This window comes from Chiloscyllium plagiosum, chromosome 4, assembly GCF_004010195.1.
Source record: "Chiloscyllium plagiosum isolate BGI_BamShark_2017 chromosome 4, ASM401019v2, whole genome shotgun sequence".
Lineage (NCBI taxonomy): Eukaryota > Metazoa > Chordata > Chondrichthyes > Orectolobiformes > Hemiscylliidae > Chiloscyllium > Chiloscyllium plagiosum.
Genome location: NC_057713.1, coordinates 127,636,302 through 127,661,563, shown reverse-complemented (window position 1 = coordinate 127,661,563; position 25,262 = coordinate 127,636,302). Strand labels below are relative to the sequence as shown.

General features: G+C 38.9%; 1 protein-coding gene across 1 annotated transcript in view; it reads left to right on the top strand.

Annotated features, from left to right (window-relative positions):
* terf1 (telomeric repeat binding factor (NIMA-interacting) 1) overlaps positions 1 to 20,635 on the top strand; it is a 49,747-nt gene extending 29,112 nt beyond the window's left edge. Inside the window, exons 7-10 of the mRNA XM_043689188.1 lie at positions 9,793 to 9,855; positions 12,838 to 12,944; positions 17,917 to 18,002; positions 20,440 to 20,635. Of these exons, the coding sequence (XP_043545123.1) occupies positions 9,793 to 9,855; positions 12,838 to 12,944; positions 17,917 to 18,002; positions 20,440 to 20,619 (436 nt within the window). The 3' untranslated portion in view covers positions 20,620 to 20,635. The remainder of the gene's footprint in view (positions 1 to 9,792; positions 9,856 to 12,837; positions 12,945 to 17,916; positions 18,003 to 20,439) is intronic.
* Positions 20,636 to 25,262: the final 4,627 nt, after the last annotated feature.

Sequence of the window (25,262 nt, the reverse complement as noted above, 5' to 3'; positions counted from 1 at the left end):
TGAATCAAGTTGAGTGACTAGTACACCATCTCTTCATAACTTCTCTACCTGTTTGTAGCAGGCAAGAGGAGACAGCTACCAGCATTTAAATAAGTTGAAGGAAGGAGGACTTGGAGACAATCACCAACACCTAAAAGACACAAAGGAAGAGCCTGTGCTACTCAACTGTCTGAGAGAGAGCAGGAGCTTCATAAAGAGCACAAGAGAGAGCAGGGTCCGCAACTTCATCAAGATCAGGAGAAAGCAAGGTGTCAGCAGCTTCTCAACTAGTGCGAAAGGGCATGAAGTTAGTAGCTTTGTAAATAAAATAGCAGACTTGCATGGGAAAGATAGCTGTGGCAGGGGATATAAACAGAGTCCTCTCAACCTGCTCCTACCTGTTAGAGCAGAAATGTGATTTCACAAAAAAACAGAAAGGTAATTGGTGAGTATTACACCTGTGCCTCTCTTGATTGGCTAAGTGGTTCAAGTCAGGAAACAATATTGCAACTGACGAGTATAGTTAAGAAATTTTACTTCTAAAAATTCAACATCCAGTGTAATTAATTGAATAAGATAGAGATGAAGGGGCGGGTAATGACCACATCTGCCACAAGTATTGGTTGCTTGAGGAGCATCGGCTGACAGCTGATGAGCTAAAGTCTGAGCTGTGGACACTGTAATATGTCAGGAAAGGGAAGAAATAACTGGAACCAAGAGAGAAAATGCTGGAAAATCTCAGCAGGTCTGACAGCATCTGTAAGGAGAGAAAAGAGCTGACGTTTCGAGTCTGACTGACCCTTTGTCAAAGCTCAAAGCTAAAAAAAGGGAGAAATAGGGAGGTATTTATACTAGGCTGAGAGAAGGTGAGTCATGGCTCCAGAAGCAAAGGTAGCAATAATGACAGTGCATGGAGAGATTATAGGTAGATTAGGAGCTGTGAATGACCAAGGCTGAAGCCAGTGCTATGTGACAAAATATGTGGGGAATGGGAGGGATGGGTAAAGCAGAGGCAAAGTAGAAAACGGGAGAAGGGTAGCTAAGGGGGTAGAGGAGAGGAAAAAGATGATGAGAGAGTGGGGAGCGAGAGAAAGAGAGACAATCAAGAAATAAGAGATACAGAACAGTGAAAAAAAAATTTTTAAATAAATTAAATAAAATTACGGAGCAGAATGAAAACAGAGGGGTCGAGATGGGATAATCATCTGAAGTTGTTGAATGCAATGTTGAGACCGGCAGGCTGTAACGTGCCTAAGGGTCAGTTAGACTCAAAACGTCAGCTCTTTTCTCTCCTTACAGATGCTGCCAGATCTGCTGAGATTTTCCAGCATTTTCTCTTTTGGTTTCAGATTCCAGCATCCGCAGTAATTTGCTTTTATTAAGAAATAACTGGATATTATTTCAGGAGGCAGTCACATCCCTTAGATTAATTACCTCAAATTTGGTCCATGATCAGGAAGAATAACATATGACTGTGAGTGCAGTAGACATGGGAATTCAGAATTTAGTTTTGTAGAAATCTCAGCTGGTGCTCTTGTCCAGTGGGTAAGGGCACAGACTGCATGGAAGATAAGTGAACAGACCACAGAGCCGTGGTCCAGAGCATCATTCAAGTGGAGGGAAGGAAAGGAGAAAGGAGAAGTGTAAGTAGGAGAAGAGATACTGTTGTCTGCAGCAAAGGAAGTCCTGAAGGCTGTGCTGCCCATAAGGTGCCAAGATTCAGGACCTACCTTCAGGTCTGCAGAGAAATTTGGAGTGAGAGGAAAAGGATTCACTTGTTGTGGTCCAAGCAGGTACCCAATGTATAGGACTAGAAAAGAAATTTGACTGAGGATTACAAGCAGCTTTGGACTAAATTGAAAAGCAGAACTGGAAAGGTAAACAATCTTCAGATTAATACCTGAGCCATTTGCAACTGACAGGGTAAATGATATTTGAGAGGTAAACAGTGCAGGAGAAAAGGATTTTAACTGAGGTAATAGTATCAGTACTGGGGAAACAGCTGTTCAATTGGGATGGGCTTCATTTGAACTATGCTAACAGTTCGACTGAAGGCAAGTTTAAAAAATCAAAAAGAAGTGAGAGAACAGTTAGGATGGCTTTGTTAATAAAGGAAAATATCAGCGGTAGTGATGGAAGTGTGAAAATGGTGGAAAGAGACTGGGTGGGACCAAGGTATAGTAAGGGAAAGAAGTCATAGGTGGGTGTTATCTATCAACCCTTAAAGAGTTACCTCCCTGTAGACAGAGAATGAATTGAAACAAATGGAAGTATCAGGGCAATGAAATTTTAATCTGCATATTCAAAGGACAAAGTGGATGGGCAAAGGCAACATGAAAGATGAGTTTGTAGTTTGCATCAGGTCATTTCTCAGACTAGTACATTGTAGAAACTACTCAGGAACATGACCCTGTAATGTATGATGAGATTAAATTAATAAAGTGTCTCATAGCTAAGAATTCTGTAGGGAGCAGTGATCACAACTTGGTAGAATTTCAAATTTAGAGTGAGCGAAAGCAACTTGGGTCTCGGACCAATCTCCTCAATATATATAAAGGCAATGGTATGAGGAAAGAATTGTTTAAAATTGGCTGACAAAATAGCTTTGGGGAAAGGTCCATGGGAGAGCCAAGGCAAACATTTAAGCAGATATTTCACAACATGCATCAAAAGTTCCTTCTGGTCAAAAAGAAGGATTCTGTGCAAACCAGCTGCGATAAACTGAGAATATTCAGTTAAAACCTAAAGCAACAAAGCAGCAACAGCTAGTGGTAGGCCAGATGGCTGAGAATTATTTGAGGAATCAGTAAAGATGACTACCACCTAATAGTTAAATTGCATATGAAAGTAAATTGGTAAGAAATATAAAAAAACAAGAATCAAGAGCTTCTACTGATACATAAAAAGAGAATAGCTAAAATAAATGCAGGACCCTTGCAGGATGCAACTGGGGAATTAATAATTGAGAACAGGAAATTAACAGGTTTTTTTTTTAGATTACTTACAATATGGAACCAGGCCCTTCGGCCCAACAAGTCCACACCGACCCTCTGAAGAGCAACCCACCCAGACCTATTACACTACATTTACCCCTTCACCTAACACTATGGGCAATTTAGAATGGCCAATTCACCTAACCTGCACATCTTTGAACTGTGGGAAGAAACCGGAGCACCCGGAGGAAACCCACGCAGACACAGGGAGAATGTGCAAACTCCACACAGACAGTTGCCCAAGCCGGGAATTGAACCCACGTCTCTGGCGCTGTGAGGCAGCAGTGCTAACCAATGTGCCACCATGTAATTTAAACCAATATTTTACATCACTTTCCAAAGGATGCTATAAACATCTCAAAAATAACAGATAAGCAATGTGCTAACAGAATGAAAGATGTAACAATCTCTATGACAAGGGACAAAGTATTTGAAAATGAATGGGACTAAAGGTAGACAAGTTGTCAGGACCTAACGGTCTGCATCCAAGAGTTTAAAGGAAGTGGCTCCAGAAACAGTGGAGACACTGATCAAAATGTTCCAGAACTCACTGGATTCCAGAAGGGTTCCAGTGAATTGGTAAACCACTAATATGACACTCCTGTTCAAGTAGGGATGAACACAGATACTGGAAAGTAGTTAGCCTAACATCCACCATTGGGAAAATGCCAGAATCTCTTATAAAGGTACAAATAACAGGACATTTAGCAAAGCTTAAAGCAATCTTAACACAATCAGCACGCTTCACCATTCACTGAGATCATGGTTAATCTGTTAATCCTCAAATCCACTTATCCACCTTTTCTCTATAACTCTTCAATCCCTTAAAAATCTGTCTGCCTCAGTCTGGATATGCTTAACAAACCCAACCTTGACTGCACTCTATGATAAATAATTCCACAAGATTGCTACTCTCAGACAAAATTCCTCTGTTTTAAATGTGTGAAGTCTTATTGTGGGATTATGCCCTCTGGTCTAAGACTCTCCCACAAGGGGAAGCAACCTTTCAACATCTAATCAGTCAACTACCTTAATAATCTTGCATGTTTCAGTAAGGTTGTTTCCTAAGACAATCCCTCAATACCAGATATAAGCCGAGTGAATCTTTTCTGGACTGCTTCCAATGCCAGTATATCTTTTCTTACATAAGGAGCCCAAAATGGTTCACAGTATTGTAGTTGTGGTTTGACTAGTGCCTTATATATTTTTAACAAAATCTCCCTAATTTTATACTCCATTCTTTTTGAAATAAAGGACAACTTCGTACTCGCCTTCTCTACTACTCACTGAACTTGGATGTTAGCTTTTTTGTGATTAATGCACGAAGACTTCTCAGTCCCTCTGTTCTGTAGCTTTTAGAAGTCTTTCCCTATTTAAATAATATTCAATTGCTCTTCCTGCCAAAGTGCATAACCTTGCAATTTCCCACATTATACTCCATTTATCAAGTTCTTGACCACTTTCTTAATTTATCTCTAGTCCTCTGCATGCTCTTTGCAGTACTTGACTTCCCACCTTTTTTGCCATCCACAAACTTAGCTATAGTACCTTCACTTTCCTCATCCAAGTCATTGATATGTATTGTAACTAATGGTAGCCCAGCAATGATTCCTGTGGCACTTCACTAGTTACAGGTTACCTTCCTGAAAATGCTTTCCTTATCCCAACTCTGTGTCTCCTATTACTTAGCCAATCCTCTATCCATGTTAATAGATATTTTAAAATCAACCTGTTTGGAAAGGTTATTAAACATCTATGGATTGAGTAGGACTTGAGTCCAGGGCTCCTAGTCCAGAGGTGGGTATACTGCCACCATATCAGAAGAGTCTTCTATCCCTGTTGATATACTAACACAACACCATGGGTTCTTATTAAGTACCGGTGGTCCCTTCTCAGGTACCTTCTGAAAATTCAAATATATTACATCTGCTTCTCTTTTATCTGCCATGCCTGTTACCTCCTCAAAGCATACTAGTAAATTTGTCAGGTATCATTTTCCCTTCATGAAGCCATGCTGACTCTGCTTGATCACATCTTATATTTCTAAACACTCTGCTGTTAATTCTTTATAATTGACTCTAACATTTTCCCAGTGACAAATTTTAAGCCAACTGACCTATAGCTACCTTTTTTGGTCACCTTCCCTTTTTGAATAAAGGTGCTTTATTAACAATTGCCCAGTTCTCTGGGGCTTTTTCAGAATCTAAAGATTTTTGGAAGATTGCTACTAATGTATCCACCACCTCTGTCTCCATTTGCTTTAATCTTCTCAGGTACATCTCATTGAGTCCAGAGACTTATTGAACTTTAGCCCCATTAATTTCCCCAGCATTTTTAGCGATGGTTATTGTATTTATTTCATCTCCTCGTTTTGCCCCTTGATCACTTAATAATTTTTGAATGCTATTAGTGTCTTCTACTGTGAAGACTGATGCAAAGTATTTCTTCAATTCCTCAGAAATTTCCCAATTCCCACTATAATTTCCCCAGCTTCATTCTTTCAGAGGTCAATGTTCACTTTAGCTTTTCCCTTTGTTGTATTTCTAAAGAAACCCAAGCTGTCTGTTTGTTACCTGCAAGTTTACCCTCAAAGGTTATCTTCTTTCATTTTTTCTTTGATGTTTTTTCCCAAAACTTTCCCAATCCCCTGGCTTACCACTAATATTTGTCTAATTGTATGTTCTTTTTATCAGTTTGGTGCTATCCTTGATTTCCCTCATTGTCCATGTACTTCTCCATTTTCCTGGAGTTCTCTTTCCTCACTCAGATATATCCTTGCTGTGAGCAGTGAACTACTGCTGTATTGCTCTCTTTGATTATGATACCATATCCCTCTACAGTCTTTGTCAAAACTGACCACAGCATCTTCTATTATCCAACTCAGTGAAGCTGCCTTTGTTTGGTTCCGTTTTTCTGTTTAATCAAAGCCACATCACCTTAACAGTGATTTTCCAGCTCCTTACAATCACTTTGAAGTTGTGGAAGAATTCACTCTATTCCCTCTCATTGTAACCTTGGATACTGATCTTTAGCAGCTTATCCACAGACAAAGAGTCAGCAAACCATTGTCATCATTCACTTCATCCCTTCAATATTTAAGTGCTATCAAACATTGAATTTAGACTTAAAGTTTTCCTCCAGCTCAGTATGAGGAATACTAATGTCATCAACATCAGACCAACCAGACTATTTGTTAGTAGCTCTAATCTGTTTGCCAATACTGTCTTGGACTGGGAGTTTCACTGCATTATAAGTGCAAAATGAATGTCTTCAACTTTAGCATCCTATTCAATATAAAGCTGTACTTCCAATTTCTTGGTTTCAACAGCACTCAAATTACAATAATCCTCTTAAATTATGCTCGCCTCCACTTGCCCAAACCCATCTGTCAATGGAATACAGGTACACTTCTGTAAGCGTCAGATTCTCTTACTCAAGCACTATAGGGCCTGACCTCCATAAACCTGAAATGCAAAACTCATCAAAAACTCCACTGTTTGTATGATACCTGCAATAATTCTTATTTGTTTGTAGCTTCTGTTTTCAGTGACCTGAGTTTTTTACTGTTACCCCAAATTATAAACTCACAATCTCCCTCTTAAATCTGTTTATGGTCTCGACATACTAATCGCTATCTTCCAACGTACAACCCCTTCACCCTTCCTCCAAACGCACATCAACTGATTCCAGCATTTAAGTATGTCTTCCTAATTCTTTTGCATTATATAGCCATCTGAGAATTTATGTTCCTGGTTGATTCTTTGCAGACCCTGGCACAAATGCTTCATTTTAAGACTGCTTTTATTTTGTGACTTGTCAAAAGGTTGTAAAGTAATTTTTTTTGTGTGTGTGTTCATGTATAGTTCTACAAATTTTGTATAGACCATGGTGAGCCAGAGGTTTTATGATCAGTAGTGTTATTGAGCAAATGGAAGGTGGGTGTTGAATGTAGCAGCCTGGATGAATGCCATGGGAACCAACGAAACAAAAGATGTCTGAATCTGCGATAACTTTATTTGTATATCTCTATCTCATTGGTTTTTATTGCTGTTTCGTGAGCCAACTAACATGGCTGAGGAGTCTAGAATGAAAGTGTAATTAAATGTAAGGGCAGAGAGCAGAAGGAACATTTTTATGTTGAGGATGGTATAATTGATGAACAAGCTGCAGAGTTAGCAATTGAAAGGGAGGCCAAGTCAACTTTCAAGAGTGAGGTTGGTAGATATTTAGGAAAAAAGGGAATAAAAGAATTGGGGACAGACTTTGAAGATGTGATCACAACTGCTTATTTGAAACATAAACTGAGTCCATGTTGTAACTTTGTTTAAAGTAATAATACTAAGTGTGTGACAAATCAAAAGTATATACAAGGTAAACGTTTATTAAACTGATCTCCTGTAGTGAAGTTGCTGATACTAATTCTTTCTCATTATCATTTTCTTCATGTTTTTGCATCATTTTATTCTCAATTGCTTCCTCTGCCATGTCCTCAATATTTGATCTGTATTTTGCAATGTCCATGAATGATATCGCTCTTGTGCACATCATTTGGATTGGCATGTAAATCACAAGCACGATGATGAAAAGAAGTGCTGAGAGTTAAAGGTTATTGAGTGTTTGGGGTATGAGTGATGACTGCAACTTAAAACAACATTGGAACACAATCAGGTTTATGCATTCTGCTCAGAGCCATCAGCTTTTCTGCCTTGAAATTTGCCTGACATACAAGCAAATGTCAAGGGAGGAAGGATTTGAATAAGGGTAGAAATGAATGCACAAAAAGACAGCACAGGTATTACAATGAACAGGAGGGGTAAAGAAGTAAAATTGACCAGGATTTAGTGCTACCGTTGGTGAAAGCAAAGACTCATAAAGAACAGGGAACAGGCACTGGACCAGGTAGAAGTTAAATTGAAGTTGAAAAGGTAGAAATGCTATTAAATATGGACTGCAGTTTGAGATTGCCTACAAAACATTGGTATGGGGGAAAGGCAGGACAATCAAAACTTAGTTGGGATATAGGATACCACTGGAGCCACAGGTTGGTGAAAAGTCTTCCAAAGGCATACCTACAATTAAAATTTCAATTTATTTAAATCTACACATGTTAGATTTATTTCCCTGGATAATGCAAACATTCAATAATGCCATGTTTAGTACAAAGAATTCGGTAATCGGAATTATATTCTTGATAGAGCCTCATTCAAGTATTTTTATCTTCAAATTTTATAAATGTGTCCATGGTCTTCATGAGAATTGTAAAGTGGTTGTTTTGACGGTTATTCAGATGTGTGCTGATTTTGTTTTGTCTTGTCTCTTTAAAGTCAGAGATCCAAAAGTGGTTGAAAGGCAAGATATTTCAGGTCAGGTTAGCAGGTTTACGCAAGACTGTTTAGTCATATTGCAAAGTTATTCTGAAAATCTGAGAACTATGGGAAGGAAATGTTTGGTATGTTGGACAAGGGGTTCTTGATTTAAAAAAAAATTAGTTGTATAATACGTGTGACTTGGAGTGTGTGATGATATTCTTTCACACAAAAGTGCACTAGCTTGATTTGTGACTATCTGTTGCTTTCTGGATGGTTTATAAAAAAAAGGGAGAACTTGCTGTTCAGTTTCTGCATGGTACTTCCTGCTGTCTGAATCAGGTAGTCAAGCATCTCTGTTACATGACCATTATAGTGTAAGTAATGGGGAAATGTAGCATAATAAAAATAATTTGTTTCTCCATGTCCAATTTCTGTCAGAGTTCTTTGCTAGATTTTCAGCTAATTTGAACCAAGACTTATATTTAAAACCTTCGACTAGTGTTAATTTGCCTCACTTTCAAAATGCAGCAGTTTGTATATTCTTTAGGTGCTGAAACAAGCTATTTGCTAAGACTCCATTGTTTTATTTTCAAGCTATTTACAGTACTGATTGACTCCAACCGACAAAGACCATAATCTTTTCCATTGAAAGGATTGTTTACTTCTAGCTCTACTGCTTACCTTCACCTGCTTAAAAAAAGCATATCATTTACAGGTTTAATTGGTTCATTCTTTTCGTTGCTTTTATTCCCCATCAGTCACAGTGTGTCAACTCTAAAGACTATGAATTCTGCTGGATGAATCTTGTCCTGTCTATACTCTTTTCCCATCATCTGTTTCTCCAAGTGCCTCTAATTTAAAGTACTCCTCACCTTGAATTCCTTGACCTCATCTTGCCATTGTTACTTAAACCTCTGTTATTCCTGGCACCTGACAAAAGTATGGAGTTGAGTTCCAAAGCCTGATGACACTGGGGTCTGTGCCAGTTGGAGCAAAGAATGACCAGACATCTGATATACTGGGAGCTTTCCCCAAAACTATCACAGGATTGGGAAAAGAGGCACTGTGGTCTGGCAGTGCAGGGAGTGCTGAACTCAGAAATCATTGCTTTACAAACTGATAGTTGCGTCTGTGAAGTACATTGGATCAAGAGAATGAAATAGATTAACTTGTAATTCTTTTCTTTCAATGGCTATCCTACAGTAAGAATTAATAGGATCTTGAAGAGTCCTCTGTTGTTTAGTGCATTTCTCGGAGAATGCATTTATTTTTAAACTTATTAACCTGTATTCCAGGTCTGTTGTCTCTTCCTTCTATACTGAATGTTCCTCCACTTGCAAATTTACATGTAATCTTTCAGTTGATTGATCAAGAATTTAGTCCTGCAGCTATGATAAACTAAGACAGCTTGAGCTTAAAAATGCTGCTTTCATTTGAAATATCTTTTTAGCTCCTTGTATTTATATCCTACTTGGTACATGTTGGATAATCCATCCATTCATTCCCAACAGGGAAGATTTACCAAGAAGAGAAACAGATGACGAAGCAAAAAATGCAGAGCTAAATACACACAGGTTTGTTATGCTTGTATGTATCTGATTTTCAGTTGACTTTTCCTGCTATAATTTATGAATTTGGAAACTAAATTATATATCGTATGTACTCAAGTAAAAGTCGGCCCCCTATGTTTGGCCAAAGAAATCTGGAATTTTCCATATATCTCGTGTAAAAGTTGACCCTGGTTCTTCACAGATAACAGATCAACATTTGTGAGTCAAAGTATTATTCTATACATAAATGTTACGCTGATTAAATGAATTTTTTTCATGCTATTATGTGTTTTGATGTACAATTCACACCAGTTTGGCACACAAGTAATCAGAAATTGGCAGAAGGACGGCCACAAGTTGTCATGCATTTTCGTTTCTATTGTTTTTATCTGGTAATTACTCTAAGTCGTTCTGTTTTTTTTTCTTCATTCGTTCAGATATCAATTGGGCTTCTGTTAATGGAGTCATAGGTGTACAGCACGGAAACAGACCCTTCGGTCCAACTCGTCCACGCCGACCAGATATCCCAACCCAATCTAGTCCCACCTGCCAGCACCTGGCCCATATCCCTCCAAACCCTTCCTATTCTTATACCCTTTTAAATGTTGCAATTGTACCGGCCTCCACCACTTCCTCTGGCAGTTCATTCCATACACGTACCAACCTCTGCATGAAGAAGTTGCCCCTTCAGTCTCTTTTATATCTTTCCCCTCTCACCCTAAACCTATGCCCTATAGTTCTGGACTCCCCGACCCCAGGGATTCAGCTCTTCAAAAGTTGTATTCGTGTAATAGTTGACCCCATAAATTTCATCTTAAAAAATAGTCTAAGAAATTCACCTTTACACAAGCATATATGATATTAAAATATATACTTCTAAAAAGCTCATAAAATAACGAAAATGAGAGCTTTAAAATTACTATCTTGGTATATTCAGAGCTTCTTGATTTTAGAACAAGTTTTATGAAGTTGAAATATAAAATGGAGTATTAGCATTTAATATTTTCCAAAATTATAGAACTGGAAAAAATTGAAATGTTACTCAAACTAGTATAGTTTTATTTGCAGTTGGCATTTAGTGCTGAAATCCCAGTTATTTTGTGATTACAAATGATGAATCATGCTTATCTGCACTAGATACTTCACTCCTACTCCTTTTGGTCCTCTTGCAGATGAATGCAGAGGTTCATGTGTTTTTGTGCATAAGTTATTAAAAGTGATAGGATGGACGTACAGTGGAGTCAATCAAGCAAACAGTATTCTAGGTTTTAGTAATTGTGACATACAGTGTAGGCCAATTATGCTGAACCTCTGTAAGACACTAATTAGATCATAACTGGAGCACAGTGTATTGTTCTGGGTGCTATACTTTGGGAAGGATGTGAAGACATTGAAGAGTTTCTGAGAAACATTGCACAATTGAGAAACTTTTATTATGAAGATAGATTTGATCGAGAGAAGAGAGGGCTAAGAAGAGAGGTAGTGGCAGTGCAGTAATAATGTCTGGGCTAGTAACCCAGAACACTCCAAAGAGGCGTGCGTTCAAATCCTGCTGCAGGAGGTGACAAAAATGAGTTGGGCAGCACTGTGGCTCAGCACTGCTGTCTCATGGTGCCAGGGATGTGGCTTCGATTCCAGTTTTAGATGACTGTATGGAGTTTGCATATTCTTACCGTGTCTCTGTGGGTTTCCTCCGGGTGCTCCCGTTTCCTCCCACAGTCCAGGGATGTGCAGTTTGGGTAGATTGGCCGTGCTAAATTTCCCCATAGTATCTAGGAAATGCAGGCTAGGTGAGCTAGCCATAGCCATGCTGCCTGACCTGCTGCGCTTTTCCAGCAACACATTTTCAGCTCTGATCTCCAGCATCTGCAGTCCTCACTTTCTCCTAGCCATAGGAAATGCAGGAATACAAGGCTGGGTCTGGGTGGGATGTTCTTCGAAAGGTCAGTGTGGACTCGATGCACTGAACAGCCTGTTTCTACACTGTAGGGATTATATACATGCCACAATATTTATATGATCATTAGCCCATCTCATTGTCAAGAATTGGAAGGTTTGAGTTTTTAAGGAAGGCTGGATAGGCTGGAACTTTTTTTAACTGAAGCATAGGAGGTTGAGAGGTGATCTTATAGAAGTTTATAAAATGATGAGGGGCGTAGATGGAGGTAATGGTAGTTGTCTTTCCTCTAGGATTGGGAATTTCAAGTGTAGGAGGAGCTTTTTTAAGATGGATGGGCAGAGATTTTAAAAAAAGACATGAGTGGCAAAGTTCTTACATGAGGGTGGTGCACATGTGGAATGAATGTCCTAAGAAAGTGGTGAATGTGGGTATAGTTACAACGTTTAAAAGGCATTTGGATAAGTGCATCAGTAGGAAGGGTTTGGAGGGATATGGACTGGGAGCTGGCAGATTGGACTAGTTTAGTTTGGGATAATGTTAGGAATGGACTAGTTGAATTGAAGCGTCTCTTTCTGTGCTGTATGACTCTGTGTCTCTATAATTGGCCCATGATTTTGGTTAATCAATCATGCTTTATCTAGACAGAACTGATTGGGAGTAATGGTTCGTTCTTGTAAAAATAACAAGGATGAAAGGGCACAGATGTAAAATGATCTGTAAAAGAAGCAAATGCAATATAAGAATGAACATTTTCATACAGTAAGTGGTTTGAGTCTAGAATGCACTGCCTGGAAGTGTAGTCGAGGTAACTTCAACTGAGATATTCAAATTATGATTATTTATATAGAAAAATGTGTAAGGTTACATGAAAGGTCTGGAAAATGGCACTACATACTGATACTCACTCAGAGATTTGGTGTGCACTCAATCTGCCAAACAGCCGCCTCCTTTGTGATAACAATTCTCTGAGGCAATAATACTGACAATTGCAACTTCTAAGATTTTTGAGTTACAGGTGCGTTCCTGTTTTTGATAGTCCCTTCTGAATGTTAGCAAATACAAATATTACTCTGCTGAAATAATGAAGTGAAATATTTTTCTTGCAGATCTAGAAGAAAGCTTTACAGTTTTGTCGAGCAGAAGGGTTGGAAACCAATAAAGTCTGAAGCGGTCAAAGATTTTGGAGGGAAAAGGAAAAGGTTATCTGTGAAAAGTAGGTGTATTAAAATGTAATTAACATTAATTGGCATTAATTATTCCAAATACAAGCCTCCAGTAATAATTCATTGTATTATCAGTTGTAACCTTCCAATCTGAATTGCAGATAAGATCTAGATCTGTGTTTGGACAAGACAAAAGCTCTCTATGCAGGAAATCATTTTCAAATTTGCTGCAATTTTGCTGTTAGCTATGGCCAGCATACTTCCCGTCACCTGTAATTATAAGTGGATTTTCAGCTCCATGTATGACAGTATGTATTTCAGATGTAAAACAAAAACAAAATTGCAGGAGAAATGCAACAGGCCTGGCAGCATCTGTGGAAAGAAAGCAGAGTTAATGTTTTGTGTCCAGTAACCCTTCAACAATGTTAATTCTGCTATTTCTGTACCGATGCTGCCGGACCTGCTGAGTTCCTCCAGCAATTTCTGTTTTGTTTCAGGTTTCCGGCATATTTAATCCTTTGTTTATTTTTGTGGTTTTCTTTGCATTAAGGGTCTGATTGCGGTGGATTAATGGCTGAGCTGAAAAATAAAATATGTTCCCTCTTTCATGCTCCCGAGGAAAAAATAAGTCAATGCTGCCTGAAACAGGGTTACCTCAGCCTTATTAAAGTAAAGTAATTGTGCTACAGTTTTTTTCACTCTCCTTCTGGAAAATTCTTTGCTGGTATTTTTTTCAACTCTCAGCATTAATGATTGAGTTCACTCTGTGGACCATGGTCCAATGTGTTGAAGCATTCCGGAGAATGTTTCAGATCATGTATAAAACACACAGTAAGGAAAAGGAAAGAAAAATGCTTACATTTGTAATACAGCTTCATGATCTCAATATGCTGAAAACACCAATAAGGTAAAGGACCAAATAATACTCTCCAGTGTTGATTGAGGAATAACTATTGACTATGCCGCAGTGAGATTTCCCTGGTTCGTTTGAGAAGTGCCAAGAGGAACTTTTAACATCCACTTGAGAGACAGAGGAAAGCCTCATGTTTAACATCTAATTCAAAAGATGACATGTACAAAATTGAAGCACAGCCTCAGTACTGGTCATTGGATAAACATATGGATGAAACTGGAATAGTGTAAGTTGGTTCCACAGGTCAGCACAATATAAAGGGCTGAAGAGCCTGTACTGCGCTGCAGTGTTCTATGTTCTGTGTACTGTATAGAAGAATTGCTCGAAATTATTGATCTTGAATCTGCAGCCTTCTACTAAAGATAAGTGTTATCACTGAGCCAAGGTTGAAACCATCTTAGCCCAAATCTTCTGAAAGTAGCAGTCGCCAGGTTCAGCATTCCCTTTTTACATCACTAATTGCTGTGTTCCAATAAGTAAGGAGTTTAAACATCTCAAAGTTTCATGAGACAGTTATGGGTAGAAGATAGAGTGGGTGAAGATGTTGGTGGCAGGTAACTGGATGACAGTCTACATTGGTTTGAAGGGTGTAGTCGAGTGATGAGATTATGGGAAGGAACATGTCAGTTTGGGCAATTACGTCAAGTTGGAGGATAATCTTTCTATGCAGTTAAGTAAGTCAACCCTTGGAATTCTGTGACTCTAACTCAGAGTTGGAGACTTTTACAGAGGGTTTCAGAAGTTTGAATTTGCTGGGAAATTCTTTGGCAATTAGTGCATCAGAACTTCTAAGAGATCCCCAGCACATCATCTAGGCTACTTTGTTGCAATGACTATCTTCCAATTAGAAAATCTGGGCTCCTGATTAAGATGTGTTTCAGCAGTCACAATCAAAAGACAGCAGCAACGGCCTACAAGTACAGAATCAAGTAATCAAGAAATCATGTCTCACAAACTTGATTGAGGTTTTTGAAGAAATAACGAAGAGGGTTGATGAGGGCAGAGCGATTGATGTGATATGCATGGACATCAATAAGGCATTCGATAAGATTCCCCAAGGGAGACTGGTTAGCAAGGTTAGATCTCCTGGAATACAGGGAGAACTAGCCATTTGGATACAGAACTGGCTCAAAGGTAGAAGAGTGGAGGGTGGAGGGTTGTTTTTCAGACTGGAGGCCTGTGACCAGTGGTGTGCCACAAGGATCGGTGCTGGTCCACTACTTTCCATCATTTATATAAATGATTTGGATGTGAGCATAAGAGGTACAGTTAGTAAGTTTGCAGATGACACCAAAATTGGAGGTGTAGTGGACAGCGAAGAAAGTTACCTCAGATTACAACACGATCTTGATCCAGTGGACCAATGGGCTGAGAAGTGGCAGATGGAGTTTAATTCAGATAAATGCGTTTTGGGAAAGCAAATCTTAGCAAGACTCAAACACTTAATGGTAAGGTCCTAGGGAGTGTTGCTAAACAAAGAGACCTTGGAGTGCAGGTTCATAGCTCCTTGAAAGTGGAGTTGCAGGCAGATAGGATAATGAAGAAGGCATTTGGTATGCTTTCCTTTATTGGTCAGAGCATTGAGTACGGGAGTTGGGAGGTCATGTTGCGGCTGTACAGGTCATTGGTTAGACCACTATTGGAATATTGTGTGCAATTCTGGTCTCCTTCCTATCGGAAAGATGTTGTGAAACTTGAAAGGGTTCAGAAAAGATTTACAAGGATGTTGCCAGGGTTGGAGGATTTAAGCTATAGGGAGAGGTTGAATAGGCTGGGGCTGTTTTCCCTGGAGCGTCTGAGGCTGAAGGGGTGACCTCGTAGAGGTTCACAAAATTATGAGGGACATAGATAGGATAAATAGACAAAGCCTTTTTCCTGGGGTAGGGGAGCCCAGAACTAGAGGGCATAGGTTTAGGGTGAGAGGGGAAAGATATAAAAGAGACCTAAGGGACAATCTTTTCACGCAGAGGGTGGTACGTGTATGGAATAAGCTGCCAGAGGAAATGGTGGAGGCTGGTATAATTGCAACATTTAAAAGACATTTAGGTGGGTATATGAATAGGAAGAGTTTGAAGAGATATGAGCCTGGTGCTGGCAGATGGGACAAGATTGGGTTCTGATATCTGGTTGGCATGGACGGGTTGAAGCAAAGGGTCTGTTTCCATGCTGTACATCTATATGATTCTTTAATAGAGAAGGCCGTTAGAACCATTGTGTCTGTACTGGTTCTTTGTAAGCGGCACGGTGACTCAGTAATTAGTACTGAGGGGAAGGTTTCGGGACGGGAGTATGGGTTGGCGGTGGGGGGGGGGGGCATGGACCTAACAGGGGAGGCGTGGAGGGATTGGTCTTTCTGGAACACATTAGGGGTGGGGAGGGAAATATATATCTGATGGTGGGATCTGTTTGTAGGCGGCAGAAATGGCAGGGGATGATACAATGTATCCTGAAATTGGTGGAGTGGAAGGTGAGGACCATGGGAGTTCTGTCCTTGTTGCGATTGGAGGGGTGGGGTTCAAGGGCAGAAGTGTGGGAAGTGGAGGAAATGCGTTGGACGGCATAATCAACCACATGGGACAAGAAATTGTGGTCTTTGAAAAAGGAGGCCATCTGTTACAACATTCCTGTTAAACTACTTGAGATGTATATAGTAAGCCCCTGCTTAACTTGAATTAAGTTAACATAATTTCACTTTAACAGCATGAGTAAAATTGTGTCAGAATATCTATTTAATGTTGCCAGTTTCATTTTAGCATTGTTTCCCATAGACATCCTGTTCTGACACCTGCCTTCCCATGTAATTTTTCTCCCAATGCATCTTCTCTCTCTCTCTGCATTCTGCCTTTGCGTCACCACAACCACATTTGCCTTCTAATGTTGCTCCCAATCTTGCCGCCTCCTGCGTTACTTACCTGGTCTTGCCTCCCACCTTTGCTTTATAGTTTAGACCTCAATATCTGTTATTCTCTTAGCTGCCAGCATCACTCCTGGTTCTCATTCTGAACTTGCACTGAAGTCATTGGGTCTCTATTTAGCAGTAGGTAGTTGTTCAGTGCAGGCAGTCTGAGACTTCAGCTGCTATCTGCACGGAACAGCTTCTGCCAGTAGGTGGAGTATGATCACTGTAATATTCTGAAAGTATAGGTATTTTAAATGTGGTGCTTATAGTTTATATTTTATTTTATTTCTTTTATAATCAGTGATGTAGTTTAGTTTGCAAACTATTTGAGCTAGGAGTGTACAGTGCTGCACATCCATGTACTTCTACGTTGATTTTTTTGGGGTGTGAAGGATATAAAAAAAACTGAACATTATCTCTGAAATTTAGTCCTGTGAGAACCAATGATTCACTTGAAAGAACATTTTTTTGGTGGCTGACTTAACTACTTTAACTTAAATGAGGACTTGATGCATTATATCAAAGCATTATATAAATACAAGTTGTTGTCATAGCCTAAGCCTCTGATCCTTGGAAATTAATTAACAGATTTTTGTTTCAAGTAGAGTTGGTCAATAATCAAGTATAAGATGTGTTTATGTTGAATTGAGCTTTCATCCTACGCTGTGAAAGTTGAATTCTCTGACCCAAACTGCAATCAAACTAGTGTCTGGAATATTTTAGTAACAAGGTGTAAGACACAGCTTCGCACCCATCACTGCCCATGCTGAAAGTTCCTGATTTCTGCTACGCCACTGGAAGCATAAGAGAACCTGTGCATCTCCCAGAGAAATGGAAATGTTTGAGTACCATCAACTTTTCCATCCTTATATCTCTTTCTCCTTCTCCTCCATTCTTGAGGTGCCAAAACATTCAAAGTTCAAAAAAACCACCGCCCTAGCTCTTCAGCTTTGAAAAAGAGGTTGGATGCTAGAACACTGAAGTAGAGAGAGAATGTTATTTGTTTAAAAAACTTTTCTCTAAAACCAACAATCTGCATTTGTATAAAACTGGCCAAACTACAGCATTGTTGAAATACTGTATTTAAAAATACAGTTCAGTTTAGAAACCTAAATACTAATGTAGAAATTAGTGAAACAAGCACGAGATAATGTGTGAAGAAGATGAAGGCTTTTGCAGCTGTAAAGTTATTGCCTGTTTTATTTTGCAGAGAAGAAATCCACAAGTAGTGGACATCTGGTGGAAAGTAAAAAGCAATCTCTGTCATCTAATTCAGAAGTGCCAAGGAAAAAAAGAGTAAGCACTTGATGAAAGGAAACTCTGGACTAATCATGGACTAAAACATTACATTGTAGAAGTCATAAAAGAAACAATCAATCCTTTTTTTTCATTACAGTACATAGGAGAGTTGATCACTTTATCAATGTACAGCTTTTTAAAAATCATTTATCGGTCCTTTGAGATGTAATCATAGGAGGGACAGAGAAAGTGTTGCCATCTTAATTAGGTTTTGCCTTTTTGCCCATTTACTGCGTTGGTCTTCCTACAGAAGAATGGCAGTGTATCTCTAATTATGATGTATTTTAGTAGTTGCTAGCTATTATTTTGATCAAAACATTGACAGTTTCAATTTTGAATATGTTTGACATTTCAGTTTTTCTTCTAACACCCCCCAATAGTGGCTAGGGGAGAGACCTGGCAATCTGGCTGTCAAACATTTTCTACTGTTACTTTGGGTTGCCAGTTAGAATACTTGTGATTCGTCTGGTGTCATTGATTTCTTTCATCTATCCCAACTTTCCCTGGTATAGGCAGAGCACTTTCCTCAAGTCCTGCTCCAAATGAAATTTTGTAGGTTTGGGATAAAATCACAGCCACTCCTCCTTGGTGTGCATTAACAAAGGTATTTTGCCAAATGATATTAAATTTGGACTTGTTTCTTCAACCAGCTGTCAAAATTAATGCCTAACAAGCTTTGAAAAACAATTTATGGAAAAAATAAAGATAAAAACTAGGAACAGGAGTAGGTTATTTGGCCCTTCGAGCTTGCTGCACCATTCAGGGTGATCATGACTGATAGTCTATCTCAATGCCATTTATTGCTTTCTTCCCATACCCCTTGATGTCTTTATCTTTAAAAAATTCTTCCTTGAGTATATTCAGTGACTTGGCCTCCACAGCCTTCTACGGTAGTAAATTCCACAGGTTGAGCATCCTGTAATTGAAGAAATGTTTCTTCATCTCAGTCTTAAATGTATACTGTAAAGAACTTTGGGCCCCTTACCTATGGAAGACATATTAGCATTGGAGACAGTCCAGAGAAGGTTCATGAGGCTGATCCCAGGAATAGAGGAATTGTCTTATGAGGAGAGATTTGTTAGACTGGACCTATACTCATTGGAATATAGAAGAACAACCTAATTAGTTTAATATAATGCTTTCTCTTCATGTTTCACTGTTCTTGGGCTTGTATTTGAATTATAAAGTTTTAACCAGTGCATTTGTTCTCATGAGGAGAGATCTTATGGGTTGCTAACATTGAGATGTAGACTGAAGGAGGCTTTAATAAAGCCAGAGAAGACAAAGGGTAGCACCACTAAAATTATGTGAAGTCCAATCATCAAATTTGCTTTTATGTTTCATGTCCATATTTACAAACCTAGGATCCAGTATTATCTATTCTCAGCTTTTTAAGGTTGTCTTCATAACTTTTAAGATATTGTTATTGAAATCCCTAGATGTCTTTGCATCTGTAGTCAATGTCTTTTTTGTTGCATATTTTCTCTAATTCTCTGCACCACCCACCAATCCCCCCAAATGAAACACATTTAGGTCCACTAAATTTCCTCAACAATTTATCTACTCTATGCACATCTAAAATTTCTCACATTCTCTTAATAGTTAACCAGAGTGATAGAATTATAGAGATGTACAATGTGGAAACAGACCTTATGGTCCAACCCGTTCATGCCAACCAGATATCCTAACCTAATCTAGTCCCATTTGCTAGCATTTCATCCATATCCCTCTAAACCCTTCCTATTCATAAACCCATCCAGATGCCTTTTAAATGTTGTAATTGTACCAGCTTCCACCACTTCCTCTGGCAGCTCATTCCATACACGCATCACCCTCTGCATGAACAAGTTGCCCCTTAGGTCTCTTTTAAATTTTTCCCCTCTCACACTAAACCTATGCCCTCTAGTTCTGGACTCCCCTACCCCAGGGAGAAGACCTTGTCTGTTTATCCAATCCATGCCCTTCATGATTTTATAAACCTCTATAAGGCAGTCCTTGGCATCTGAAGCTCTATGAACTGTGTCATTCACAAATTTGCTATTATCTTGTAGCATACCCAAGTCTACGGTGACTTATATGTGTGTGTATGTATGTGTGTTTTTGGAATGAGCAATCATTTCAAATTGACAGATCTTTGGAGAATCAGCATTGTTTGCATCCCTCTGGTCCACAAACATTCCATTAACCACTTTTCTTTTTGTCTATAATTCTTTACTTAACTTATTTATGGGACAAGTCAGAATTATCATTCTTGCACCTGTGCTGTTAGTGATTATATGCACTTAATTTCAAAAGTTCTTCAATATCTCATGCAGTAATCAAACAACACTTGTAATTTTTAAGAGATAATGTTTATGTCTTATTCAATTAGATGAAGACACACAAATTATCTTTCACTGTACTGAAATAAATATTTATTTATTTTGTTTTGAAGCCGTGGTTATATGAAGAGGACAAGCTGCTAAAGGAAGGAGTGAAAAGATTTGGATCTGGAAACTGGGCCAAAATTCTGGAGCACTATGATTTCAACAACCGTACCAGTGTAATGTTGAAGGACAGGTGGAGAACCATGAAGAAACTCTGCATGATCAACTCTGATGTTGATGAAAGCTGAGAAATAATTGTAAAACATTCATAAAGTCACCATCACAAGTGAAGGGACGGACTAATTTTTTTTTTACGTTTTACAGCAATTTGTAGTTCAACCTAATTAACTGCCAAATCCATCAATTTGCAACATCTATGTTCATTTCTTTAAAAATCACACAACACCAGGTTATAGTCCAATAGGTTTATTTGGAAGCACTAGCTTTCGAAGTGCTACTCCTTCTTGAAGTGATGAAGGAGCAGCACTCAGAAAGCTAGTGCTTCCAAATAAATCTGTTGGACTTATAATCTAGTACTATGTGATTTTTAACTTAGTCCACCCCAGTCCAACGTCAGTTCCTCCACATCATATGTTCATTCAGTAAGCTTTCAAACTAACTTGTTAGTGACATACTTGGTGAATTTCTCAAATGTACTGTCTATTTGTAAAAATTTCTTCTGCTTCTCTTTATTGTTTTGCATTTTTGTAATAAACGAACAATGTTAGAGAAACACACCACAGCTGGCAACATCTATGGACAGAGAAACAGGTAATGTTTTGAGTCCTCTATGAGTTCTGAATGCAATTATGCTGGACCTGCTGAACTTCTCCAGCATTTTGTGTTTACTTGCAATATTATGTTTTTATTGCATTTTGTAATGACTGCTTTGTGAAATATGAAGATAACTGTATGTCTGAGTATATTTTTCTGTTCTGTGTGCCAAGTCAGGGAGGATTGTGGGAGGGGGGAAGACACACCTGCAAATTGATAGCCCTCAGATGTGGTCTTTATCAATAACCATTGCACATAACACCTTTGTGCAAAACAAATATTCTTGAGGTCTAGAAGCAGTTAAAGGCAAGTGACCTATCTCAGGCTTTCATATGTGAGAGCCTACTTGAACCTGTTCTTGGGTATTAAGAACATCCATCTTTTACTCAAGAGCCCACTGGTCCATTTATGTGAAGTGTTAAATATCTAGTTTGGTGTTTGTCATTCTGCATAGAATTTGCATTGAAAATTCACACCATATTATACTTACATGGCATGTTTAAAATTGTTTTACCAAAATATCTTGATACAATCATACTTTTGTAACAAAAGAACAACAGTAGCAGTGATGAGCAGACAGGGAACTGTAATTATTTGTTTGTAAGCAATGAGCAAATGAAAATAAATTGATAGTCTTACCTTATGCCCATTAAAGTGCTGGACTCAAAGCCAGAAGATCAGAGTTCTCATTGGCTACTAGTGTAGCAAACTTTTATGGCTTCTCACTTTGGTACTGATGATTTGGGATTAGTTCTGCTTCATAAAAGTGTAGTAGCTTATTTCACCTTATTGTAAAGCAATTATAGTCTGTGGAAATGCCTCCAATCCCAGTTCAGATTTACTGCTAGTTGAAAGAGAAACATTGCCAGTAGAAAAAAATTTGAAATGACTGACATAAAATATTGGCATTTTTATAGAACTAAATGCAGTTTGGTTCTGAATTTTAAGCATATTTTACATTGTGGTACAGTGTAGCTGCACAGCATAAAATCTATGATGTTGTGTGAATGCACTGTAAGAAAAATGTATTCTGGTTTTAATTGTGTCATTATGGGAGAGCTGCCTATAGAAATAGAAACCGCAAATCAACAAGTTGAGTCTTCAGTTTCACAAGCCTTACTAAATGGCAAGTGAGGTGCTTTAAATTTTTGGGAAGGGCAGATTTATTTAAAAATAAAATAGTAGCTATACTGTTGAATTCCAATAGCTATGTGATGTGAATGAATTTCTTCTTACATCAGATTGCAACATTTTTCTTAATACCCAATGTTCAGTATTTCCTTTTCTTCGAATTTCTTCCACCACATGCCTCCCAGTTGATTTGCGAAAATGTTTTTTTTTTATTTTGTATGGTTTGAAAGACTTGAGCTTTGAAGGATTGTGGAAGGAGTTTATTTCATGTTTTGTTAGCAAAGATGGAGTGGTTTCTTTAATTCTTTAAATTATAGTCTGTGGATATTGGAGGATTTTGTTTTAACGAGGCTTCCTGGAAATCACATGACTGATAAATGCATGCTGTAGACCCTGCTGAGACTATTTTGAAAAGCGACTGTGTCGGATAATTCTTGTTTTATTTGGTTCAGTTGAAGCAAAGTCTGTTGGGAATCAACCGAATTGAAGGAAATAAAAGCAAAGTAATGCCGATACTGGAGATCTGAAATAACAGTAAACATTCAGGAGAGACTTAACTGTCTGATAACAGCGGTAGACAAAAAATAGTTAATATTTTAAGTTTAGTATGACTTTTCAGAAATGAAGGAGGATGTAAATGTGATGGACTTTATGCTGTAAAAGGGGAAGAGGAACAATCGATCAGATGGTAAGAGTCCCCCAGAGCAAAAAGCAATGTAAGTGTTACTGGCAGTGGAATTCAGATGAAAACAATGTCAGCTGTACTGAAAGCAAGTCTACAAAAACGAGAAACTGAGTGGGGGTAGGCTTAATCAAAATAAAAGACAAAGTACATGGTCTGAGTTATTTAATGTTGAAACCTGAAGGCTGTGAATTGCCTAAGTGGAAGTTGGGGTGCTATTCCTCCAGCTTGCGTTGGTTTGCTGGAGCACTGCAGAAGGGCTAGGACGGAAAGATTAGCATGATAGCAAGATGGGGGTGTATTGAAATAGCAAATAACTGCAAAGTCGTTCTTGCAGACAGGTGTTCTACAAAGTGCTCACCAAGTCTACATTTGGTGTTGCCAGTGTAGAGGAGACTGTTTTGAGCAGCGTGTATAGTAGATTAAATTGAAAGAAGTACCAGTAATGGGTGGGGCTTCACCTGGAAAACACATTTGGGATCTTTGATAGTCAGTTGGTAGGATATGTAGGCAGGTGTTACAATTTCTGTGGTTACCTGAGAAAGTGCCTTGGGAGTGACAGGAGTACATCAGGATGTCAGGGAGGAAAGACATGTTTCGAGAGAAAGGGGGGCCAAAGTGTGGAAAATAGGTTGGACAGGCTGAAGATTCAGTTAACTGCAACGGAGGAAACCCTCGGTAAGGAAATAGGAAGGTGCCGGAAAAGTCCTATGTGGGTGATATAAATGATGCGTGACAAGGGAAGCTGGGAGACTGGAATGAAGTCTTAACAGAAAGCAGAGTGGGAGGAGGGGGATGCAGTGCCGTCAAGGTAACTGGGAATTGGTGGCTTAATGAAACAGAAGTCAAGGAATGGATGGGAAGAATTGAAGATGGATCAAATAAAGGTGAAAGAATGAAAACAGGAAGCAAACTTGGTTATTTTGTTTCAGTTCTGTGTAAGTGCATAGACCAGTGCCAATACAGTTATAACTGTATCAGAAAAGGAGTTGTGGGAGGGGACTGAGTAAGAAAGGAACTAGGAAGCAAACAAACTACTCAGTGATATCACTACTTAAGAACTACCATGACAATGAAGCAACTACACAGCGCAGAAGACATCAGCAAAATAGACATGCGAAAGATGAAACCCAATGGATCCAACACACCCTGATTCTACGGACTACCCAAGGTTCACAAAGCAGGGATGCCTACCTATGCCTGCTAAGCAGCTGCAAATAAGACTAAAACACCTAATAGAATAACATTGGCTCCTCCAAAGAGCTCCTCAACATCATCAGAAATATTGCAAGAGGAGGATGAAGTAATGATTTCATTTGACGTTACAGCGCTCTTTACATTTATAGACATTGACCTGGCCAAGAGTACCATTGCTACATTATTAGACAAAGTGGTTACTAGGACACCCAACGACACCAGCAGCATCAACAAGAAAAGCATACTACAATGACTAGACCTATGCCTCACAACTCCCTATACATTCAGTGGACAACAGCACACCAATGGGGTTCCCGGTATCAGCACTGAAAGCAGAAGCAGTAATGCAACAATTAGAATAGACAACCATCCCCACTATCCAACCCAAACTCTAGGTCAAGTGTGTAGGTAATACCTTCATCATCACTAAATGTACACAACTGGAAGAAGCCCACCAAATCAATAACAGCCACAGTGGAATAAAGTTCACGAAAGCAGGAGAAAACAACAGCAGGCTCCCCTTCCTGGACATATTAATTGAATGCACACCTCGGGGAACTCCAGACTAGTATGTACAGGAAAAGCAACCATACAGACCAGAAGATAATACCAACCATCCAGCTGATGTAGGACACTGTTTAAATGGACAACACACTGCAGCAACCCTGAACTCCAGAAGGTCGAACAGGAGCACCTATTCAAAGAATTTAACAGGTACCCCAAGCGCACTCAGGTACTTACGGAACAAACCTAAAGAAGAAAGCACTGCACAATCAGATATGATAATGACCATATCACATATGAAAGATATATCAGAAATGTCTTGACATTTACCTGACTACTCAGACCCCTGGGAATCTTAGTAGCCCACAAACCAATAAACATCTTTCACCAGCTCCTCACAAAGGTTAAAGACCCAAAACCTACATCCAACAGGACAAATGTTATTTATAAGATACCTTGCAAGGACCGTGAAAAACACTACATAAGACAAACTGGAAGAAAACTGATTATACGAGTGCACAAACATCAGTTCCCCACTGCCAGACATGATCAGGACACACTCATTTCCAACCACATAGACTATGAAGAACACAAATTCAACTG